This window comes from Lolium rigidum, chromosome 7 (assembly GCF_022539505.1).
Source record: "Lolium rigidum isolate FL_2022 chromosome 7, APGP_CSIRO_Lrig_0.1, whole genome shotgun sequence".
NCBI lineage: Eukaryota > Viridiplantae > Streptophyta > Magnoliopsida > Poales > Poaceae > Lolium > Lolium rigidum.
This window is the reverse complement of record NC_061514.1, coordinates 321,118,300-321,127,555: the sequence shown is the minus strand read 5'-3', so window position 1 is coordinate 321,127,555 and position 9,256 is coordinate 321,118,300. Positions and strand designations below refer to the sequence as shown.

The 9,256-nt window shown below is 41.8% G+C and overlaps 1 protein-coding gene across 1 annotated transcript in view; it reads left to right on the top strand.

The window, feature by feature from the left end:
- The first annotated feature begins 1,225 nt into the window (after window positions 1-1,225).
- LOC124679356 (sterol 3-beta-glucosyltransferase UGT80A2-like) overlaps window positions 1,226-9,256 on the top strand; it is a 14,021-nt gene continuing 5,990 nt past the window's right edge. The window contains exons 1-12 of the mRNA XM_047215125.1: window positions 1,226-1,703; window positions 2,112-2,284; window positions 2,666-2,908; window positions 3,066-3,177; window positions 3,268-3,438; window positions 4,511-4,574; window positions 4,659-4,716; window positions 5,850-6,027; window positions 6,935-7,065; window positions 8,225-8,327; window positions 8,418-8,494; window positions 8,771-8,818. Coding sequence (XP_047071081.1) covers window positions 1,574-1,703; window positions 2,112-2,284; window positions 2,666-2,908; window positions 3,066-3,177; window positions 3,268-3,438; window positions 4,511-4,574; window positions 4,659-4,716; window positions 5,850-6,027; window positions 6,935-7,065; window positions 8,225-8,327; window positions 8,418-8,494; window positions 8,771-8,818 — 1,488 coding nt within the window. The 5' untranslated portion in view covers window positions 1,226-1,573. The remainder of the gene's footprint in view (window positions 1,704-2,111; window positions 2,285-2,665; window positions 2,909-3,065; window positions 3,178-3,267; window positions 3,439-4,510; window positions 4,575-4,658; window positions 4,717-5,849; window positions 6,028-6,934; window positions 7,066-8,224; window positions 8,328-8,417; window positions 8,495-8,770; window positions 8,819-9,256) is intronic.

The following is a 9,256-nucleotide window of genomic DNA, read 5'->3' as shown; positions in this document are numbered from 1 at the left end:
CCCAACACCTCCTGATCACCGCGCGGAGGAGGACTCTACCTCCCCTCCAGAGACCCAAGACACCGGCGCCAGCAACATCGGCGCCGGCCAAGCTGATGCCGGGCGGGCGGAACCTCTGGTTCCCTCTTCCCCGAAGAAGAAAAAGAAGAAGCCAAACTCTTCCTCTACCGCGCCGGATGCTTCCGCGCCGGTCTTTATTCCTCCTCCCGAGGCCACGCCGACACCGCCGCCCGGCCAAGGACCTTCCGCGGCCAAGCAGCCGGTGCCGTCCAAGACCCCCAAGATCACCGCTTTTCTAAAGCCCGGGGCTTCCCGCGGCAAGGCTGTGGAGGGCGGCACCTCTGGTGGTTCAGGAGATGTGGTGCTGCACGTCAGCCCCGCCGCGCTCGCTGCACAGGACAAGCCCACCAGGGACGGAGGCATCGTGGGGAGGACGGGGCGGAGGAGGGTCAGGTCGCTGGCAAACTCGCCATAGTGGAGTCCGCCGGTCGACGGACCTTGTCGATTGGCACCACGCATGCCGCAGCAACGACGGATCTTGTCGGTTGGCTCGCCCGTGCGCGGTGGTGGCCTCAACCCCTCACATCTCTTCTTCTTCCTCTCCCTCGCTCCTACTCGATCCGGATGTTGATAGATTATTTGAGCAGGGACTTTGACAAAATCAGCCCACTTCGTAAGTTTTTCACGGGGAAGGAAGGACGAAGGAGGGTGGCGAACCGCGGCGGCGCCGAAGCGGTTCAACCTTTGCGGCCCCTCCCGGCTCCGGCCGGCGTGGGCGAGCACGGATAACATCCCGGTCGCTGCGTCGCCGCACGCGTCCCGGGAAGGATGTGGGAGGTCGCGGATACGCCGACGCCGCTCGCGGCGAACACCTCTCCTCTCGTCGTGAGTCGCCGCTCGATCCTCGGCCATCGCGCCATCGCGACATTGCGGGGATCTCCGGATCTAGCCTCGCGTACGGGAGGGCGCTTTGTTTGGGGCATAGGATAAAAGAAAGAACGTACCGGTACGGTGGCACAGTGCTTAATATGGGATTTGGTGGGAGGGCAAAACCGTCCAAACAAAAGTTGGACGAAAAATCGCTGCAGAAACCTTAGCTCCTTTATTATTAGGTATAGATGTGGTTTTATTATGCGTCTAGGGCCTCTGGCTTAGCGCTGGCGTTGTACCTGGCCTAATGCGATATTTATTTACAGATTACAGAATTCCTTTCCTGTGTCTCGTCTCGTCTAGTCTCGCTTGCAGCTGAGGATGGATTCGTTGTTGGAAAAGGACCAAACGAGGTCCAGATAGGAGAAGAAAATCGACAGCAAAGCAAAGCAAAGCAAAGCAGCGCAGCACATCACATCACAGATTCACAGCGAGGCAGGCAATTCCTTCCTTCCCGCATCTTCCTCTCCGCAGAGGCAGAGGCAGAGGCAGAGGCAGCGGGGCCGACCGCCACCGCTCGAATCCGCCGCTCCCTTCCCCCTCTCCGCCGCAACAGGAGGAGGCAGAGGCCCAGTCGGAGGAGGGGTAGGGAGTAACCGCCGCGGCAAGTCTGGAATCTCCGACTCCACGGGGGCGTGTACAAATGGCCGCTCACGAGGCGAGCGGCGGGGGAGGCAAGGGCGTGGAAGAGGTAGGAGACGCGAACAGCGGAGACCGCTCCCTCGGCAGCCCCGGCCCGCCCGCCGCCGCGGCTTCGACGTCTTCTTCCGCAGGTAACAGGGCCTCTCGTTGGTTTGTGTACGCGTGGACAGACTAGGGTAGAGGAGCGGGGGATCTTACCAGAGAAATACTTGTGCTGGGTACTGCCCAGTGTATGCTAATTTAGGCATGGTGGTCCCTGCACTGTCCTGGAACATTTCCACTCCACACCAAGAATCACCACAACCTTTTCTGTAGTTGTGATCAGTTTATCCCATTCCCATATGAGTCGATTGCATCAACTATATAAAAAAACATAGCACGTTAAAGGATGTGATAAGAAAAATGATCTTTTTCTTACACAACTGAATTCCCCAGTTTCTTTCGTTCATGCTCTGATAATGTAGGCATGTAAACTAAAAATGCTGTATTTTTTTTATTTCTGTTGTTGTTCAGTTTCTCAAGTCATCCTTCCTTTACAGACAACGGAAATCTCCAAAGATCAAGCACTATGCCAGGAGTCATCAAGGATGCTGAAATAATTGCTGAAACTACGGGACCATCGAATTTGGAAAGGTCAAAAACTGAGAGACGCCGACAAAATAATGATCCTGCTAAACAGTTATTGGATGATAAGATTTCCATAAGGAAGAAGGTGCATATAAATTAGCCTGTCCATCTCGTCTTTTTTTTTCCTTCTTTCTAGCTTTTTCTTCATGCTGTTGGTGTGTTTCACCTGTTTATGTAAACCTATGAGTTAATAAATTGTTAACTATGTTAGCATCGGTATGTAGGTTGTCACTACTATGTTTGGGACTAAGATTTTTTAATATGTAACTTACATCTCTATAGAAATTTGGAACTGATGAAATTGCAACTAATTTAGCAGGTTGGAAAGATATAGTTATGTTAAATCTTGTAAGTTTAAACAAACTGTGCGTGGTAACCTGGGACATGCCCAAGTATCAGATGCACTCATTTTATGTCTAGCCAATGAATGTTTTTTTTAATCCCCTCCATATCCAATTTCACACAGCTCAAAATGTTAAATCGGATTGCTACAGTGAAAGATGATGGAACTGTGGTTGTTGATGTACCAAGCACTCTGGATTTGGCTCCAGTTGATGTTGGAGCAGATGATGGCTATGGTGATGTCACCGTTGAAGAATCATTGGATGGAGCAGATATACCATACAGACCTCCTATGCAGATTGTTATACTTATTGTGGGTACAAGGGGAGATGTTCAGCCATTTGTTGCTATAGGAAAACGCTTACAGGTTAGTCCAAGCTAACGTTGTTGTTAATTCCATATTTCTGTGTTGCTGTCTGGGAACTTCGGTTAGCTCATGTACCTCTCTTTCCAGCTTAATGTCAGTATGTCACCAAATTGATGTTTTCCGTTATGACAAGGATCATCTGTGACCTTTATTGTAGGATTATGGACACCGTGTGAGATTAGCCACTCATGCCAACTATAAGGAGTTCATACTGACAGCTGGGCTGGAGTTTTTCCCACTTGGTGGAGATCCAAAACTACTTGCCGAATGTATGTTTGTATTGTGATATAATTGTTTTTCCCAACTTTTATATCATACGAATACTATTAATTTCTTTGGTATATTCACACTCTGAGCAGACATGGTGAAGAATAAAGGATTCCTTCCTTCAGGCCCATCAGAAATCCCTATTCAAAGAAAGCAGATGAAAGAAATTATATTTTCCTTGCTACCTGCATGCAAGGATGCTGACCCTGACACTGGCATTCCTTTCAAAGTGGATGCAATTATTGCTAACCCACCAGCATATGGTCAGTATATCTTATTTACTTTGGATTTTTTTTCTTATGATGTGTGTTACTTACCCAAAAACTTACAGTTGAAAGGAAAATCTCTCTTACTACACAACCTTATGCTCTATTTCTTGGCAAAGAGAAAAATATCAGTATTTGGAACATACTCATTAAATCGCTGTTAGGATGAGGATCCTCTTAGCATTTATACCTCGACGACCAAGTTGCAGAACACTATTCAACATGGTTCTTCTCAATGAAGATCCTACATCCCACATGATTATGAGATTTTATAATATTATTTGAATCCTGAATACCTCGCTCACACACGGCTCAATCTTACAACATTCAGTTTAGTTTACTTATACAGACCAATTTGATGTAGGCCATCTCAATTTCTTACTTTATGCTTTATCAGGGTGATGGTTTACTTTATTTTGCCATTAATAAGGAGACTGGCTTAGTAATAAACTCATAACGATCTCTTCCCGTTTCACCTTTTCTCTAGAGGGATCACTTCTGTGCCACCGCTTGAAAATGGATATTTTTTTGACAATGGATTTTGTGCACACACGCCTGGGTGTGGGTGTTTCCGTCACCGTCGATTTATTCCTTGAGATTCCTGCTCGCCATGGTAGATGAAAAAGTAGCTCTCTCTCTCCTCCTTTTATCTGACTCTGAGAGCAAACAGTGGCGGAAACACCCACACTCATGCGTGTAAGCACAAAAGTATTTCCAATTTTTTTACTGAAAAATTATGCAAGTGTAACAAGTTGTATTGCCTTTCATTCGCCAAATTCAAAAATTTCGAAGAAATAATGGTAAACAAATTAGAATAGGGAAGAATAGTCATAATCTTAATGAACTGCATGCCAGTTGTGAGGAGATGAAAAGATATGCTGAATCTTTATTTTTAGCCTCTAGTGCCACAGGATGAGGTGATACTGTCTCGCCTATGTGTTTGCATGTGCCTTTGGATCATTTTATTTTTCATATTTTTCTCTTTTATTATATGATCCAGAGAACCATGTTAATTTACTTCATTAGTATATGTAAAATTACGAATTTGCTGACCTCAATATTTATTCAGGACATACACATGTGGCAGAGGCACTAAAAGTACCCATTCATATATTCTTTACCATGCCATGGACGTGAGTACTGTTATTCTGCTTCCTTTCTGAAGACATTTGCTGAGTAATAATCATTTTGAGATCTAACTTATGCTGCTTGTTTAGGCCAACTAGTGAATTTCCTCATCCTCTTTCTCGCGTGAAAACATCAGCTGGATATCGAGTGAGCTTATTTTGTATTTACCATATGTTCAGAGTATTGGGTGATTTGTTTGAACCCAATGTAAATCATTGCAAATTTCATGAAAAGGATCACACAAATAGACATGTGTGAAAATTATTTTAATAGAAATAAACAAAGAATTGCGATCTATTATCATTTGTCTTTTGGGGCATCCATGAATCGAGTTAAAACTTAAAAGTTTGGGGTCCGTGTGATCTTATGGAGTAGTATCACTAAGGTATTTTCTGTCTTTGCTGTAGTGAATCTTTGAGTAGCTGTCGTATATATGCCTGAACCTTGGTTATTGAAATCTATAGTTGGTTATAGCTCATGCATTGAGGCAAGGCTGGTCTTTGATTTATCATCAATCCGAAAACCCTATGAAGTCGTTTGGAAGCCAGGCTTTCATTTCATTTGTAGCATTTTGAAATGAATACATGTATTCATTTCATTTACATTGTAATTCCAGAAATGGACACTTGTTTGGTTGCCACAGGAATTGTAAATGACAGCAGAATTCAATATTGAATCTGTAATGGCTTCCATGGAGAAACGTTAATGACAGGTTTCAGCTCGGAATTGTGTTTACGCATGGCATCATTTTGCTGGATTTCCTAAATGAAATGATGGCCCAATTCTGTGACAACCAAACAGTCCACCTATGAAATTTCAAAATGAATTCTAGGATTCCAGGCTCAAATGATGGATACCAAACGACCTCTATGTTTCCTTCACCAGGAATTTGTTCTGTTTATTTGTATTAACTTCTTGCACATGTATATTTGTATTAAGTAACACAAGAGATTGCTTTAGTTTTCTTGAATCAAGCGGAGTTCTTTACAACAGCCGGATTCTTGATTTCTTGCTGCTGCCTGCAGGACCATATAGTCACAATATAAGCATGAAGTGTCTTTTGAGGAAAAATTATTTCGCTTCATTTACTGGTTTCAGTTGCTTAGATGTGCCGGTTTGGCTAGCTTCAGCTTTTGCAATCATAACAAATAGCCCAACCTAACTAGCTGAAAGCGTCGTCTAAAGATCTACTTGAACTGGATGCCCTAGATTTTATTTCTACAAATAGTATCATTTTCTCAGCTGATCTGTTACCTTCTAATGTATGTCTACATTTGCAGCTTTCTTACCAAATTGTTGACTCTATGATTTGGCTTGGGATACGGGATATGATAAATGAATTCAGGAAAAAGAAGTTGAAGCTGCGTCCAGTAACATACCTAAGTGGTTCACAGGGTTCTGGAAGTGACATTCCTCATGGATACATCTGGAGTCCTCATCTTGTCCCCAAACCGAAAGGTCTCTGATTCAATTTAATTTGAGCTGAAACTGAATCATGCTTAACCTTTGCTTCTCTTGTGTTAGTTGCCATTTGCCAATGTTCAAACATTTATATGGTTGAATGATTTTTTTTCTACTGCATTTTCTTTACAAAATACACATGCGTCATTTGGTTATGTTCTCTATTTATGCATGACAATGTGGATCAGCAATTACTAGTTAGCTACAAGTGCAGCTTTCGGTGAAGTCACAGTTGCCAAAACTCTGTGATACATGATACATCATGTATTGCACTTCATGGAAGAGGGGCTAGTAATTCAGAATGAAAAAATATCATTAGGTGATTCCATCCTTCTTAGAGTGTTAACTGTCAAGTGGGATCCCACTTATAGTGCATTTTGGCTTTTCTAGTGCACTGAAATTTGCACTAGAAAAGCCAAAATGTATAACTGGGACTTAGGTGGGATCCCACTTGACACCTTCTCCTAGTATTATGATAATTGAATCTGGTGAGTTAAGTGGTTAACTAGTTAATGGTGATGGCACTAGTGATCTAGCATACTTGAATTATTGCATCAGTTCTTCAAACTTCTTGATAGTTTACTTCAAGAGTAAAATTGTGCATGCCAACTATTTGAGCAGTTGCATCCAGTTTCCTGTTATCTGTAGCCTAGCAGATTAAAACTTCAGGGAATACTGATATCATAAGGAAAGTCCTAGAATATGCACATGATTATCGCTGTTAATTTTGTAAGGAGCTTTTATTATTCATATTGAGATTCTAATTGCAGTTATGATGCACAAATGAGCAGCTTATTGAAAAAACTATAACATAAAAAATTCCGACTGAGTTATCCTCGACTCAGTAACTTTGTTGTGCATGATCTTTAACTTAAGGTCAAAGCTGCCATATATTTGAATGCAGACTGGGGCCCCAAGATTGATGTGGTTGGATTCTGCTTCCTCGATCTTGCTTCTGATTACGTACCTCCTGAAGAACTTGTGAAATGGCTTGAAGCTGGTGACAAGCCCATTTATGTTGGTTTCGGTAGCCTCGTAAGATCAGTTTGACCTTATATGTGCTGTTCATTCTGATTTGGTGCATTAGTTGACCTATTGTGTTCCAACTTGTTCAAGATGTGCTGGCACATTTGTTGGCTTAGATTTGTGTCTACAGTTTAAATTGCCAAGATAGGGGCAATGGCAGCAAATGCACATTGTGGATTAGTGAACTTCTTCATGTTTTACTGCTGAAAATGGCTTTGTGCTTTTGTCACTGCTTCCAATAGTAGTATTTAGAAACTGGTTTGTCACTTAGAAGCTTTGCAGCATCTCATAGCAGAAGCTATTTGTGTGCTTGAGGGCATGGGTACTGATGTTTAGCTCTTGTTCATTAGAAATATTGTATACGGATGGTAGGAGATCATTCTTAGATACAAAATGCTAACTGTCCAAAAAAAGTTAAACTAATTAAATTCATAAATATGTCATTTGCGATATTGCAGTTTTGTAACAATTCTGCAGTTGCTGTTTCATGTTTTAGTCTCAGAAGAGGTCAATGCCGTGTAAATGTCTTGGTTCATTGTGTAATTTGTTGTACTGTCCTTTGGAAGTGTGATGTTCTATAACATGCACTTGAACTTTCTAACTTTAACTACTAAAGATGTAACAAATTTGTAATCTTTCAGTTACACATTTATCTAAAAACAATAGTTGAACTTGCATGTTTGAGACTGCTGATATCTGAAATGTCTATTTTTTCAACAAATTACTTATTCTGGCATGAACAATTGAGCATATGCACTATTTTGTTGTTCATCCATATTTAGATTGCAGGTTGCTGAGGAAAATTGTTCTCTTCTGATTATTCTTATAATTTTCCTGTGTGTGATTGCTCTCTGCCACACTCATATGCCTATGCTAGCCATGTATGATGTACCTCTATGTACAAGGTTTAAAAATAAGGAAATACAATATTACATGAAATGGTAGGGTACTATGAGAGCTCCTTGTTAGATGCAGTTTGCTGTTGTGGTGTTGTTATATGCTATGGCATCAGTTAGTTAGAGGAATCTTTACTAGTTCCAGTAAGGGTTTTCTGTTGCATCCAAAAAATCTCTCATCTAACTGAAATTTTAAAATTGTAATGATGTGTGCTTTTGGGAAGTCACCCCAATTCCTTAACTAATTTTACATTTTTTTCGTGATATACTAGCCAGTTCAAGATCCAGCAAAGATGACTGAAACAATTGTCCAAGCACTCGAAATGACTGGACAGAGAGGTATCATTAACAAAGGGTGGGGTGGCCTTGGGACCTGTAAGTTCATCTCGTGATTTGTGTGCATGTTGCACCATATGGCCGTGGCATATATTTTGTGTCAATTCTTAATTCTTGAACCTTTTGCAGTGGCAGAACCAAAAGATTCTATATATGTGCTCGACAACTGCCCTCATGATTGGCTTTTCCTGCAGTGTAAGGCAGTGGTAAGCTATTGCTTGTTATTGTGCATGAATTGTACTCCCTCCGTCCCGTAGAAGATGTCGGAGATTTGTACCTATACACTAAATAGTGTCTAGAACTCTAGATACATCCAAATTTAGACAAATCTTTGACATCATTTTCGGGATGAAGGGAGTACTATCTGTTATAAATATAATATTATTTTTGGTGATCATCAGTCAATCTTTATGTTATGCTAATAATGTCTGTTTGTGTGTTCTGTTGAGTGTAGGACTCACACTTTCTTTTTACCTCCATAGGTACACCATGGTGGAGCTGGAACGACAGCTGCCGGCCTCAAAGCAGCGGTACTCTCTTCCACCCGCCCCCTCCCTCTCACCCTCTCTCTCTATGTAGTGCGAAGTAATGATGTGCTTTATACTCGTCGGTTACACTATATAAGGAGCCATTCATCACAATGCCACATGACTTTCACACTATTCGTCAGTTACACTATCCGACGGAAGAATATGAAATAAAATTTTGAATGTAAAACTTTTGGCACGACCCAAAATTTGTTCCAAAATCCGATCATGCCCGTGGGTTGATATTTCTTGATTTTTTTCTAAGCCTTAAAGAATTTCACGGTTAAAAATCAGTTTTTTATTTAAAAACTCCTGCGCTGTAGCGGGAGTGAAAAAATCAACTTCTAGTTGATCTATCCGTGTAACCTCACTTTATTGTTATATTTTTATTTGATATATTATTCGAGAGAAGACAAGAGTGCGTGCCTAGATTGTAAGGTG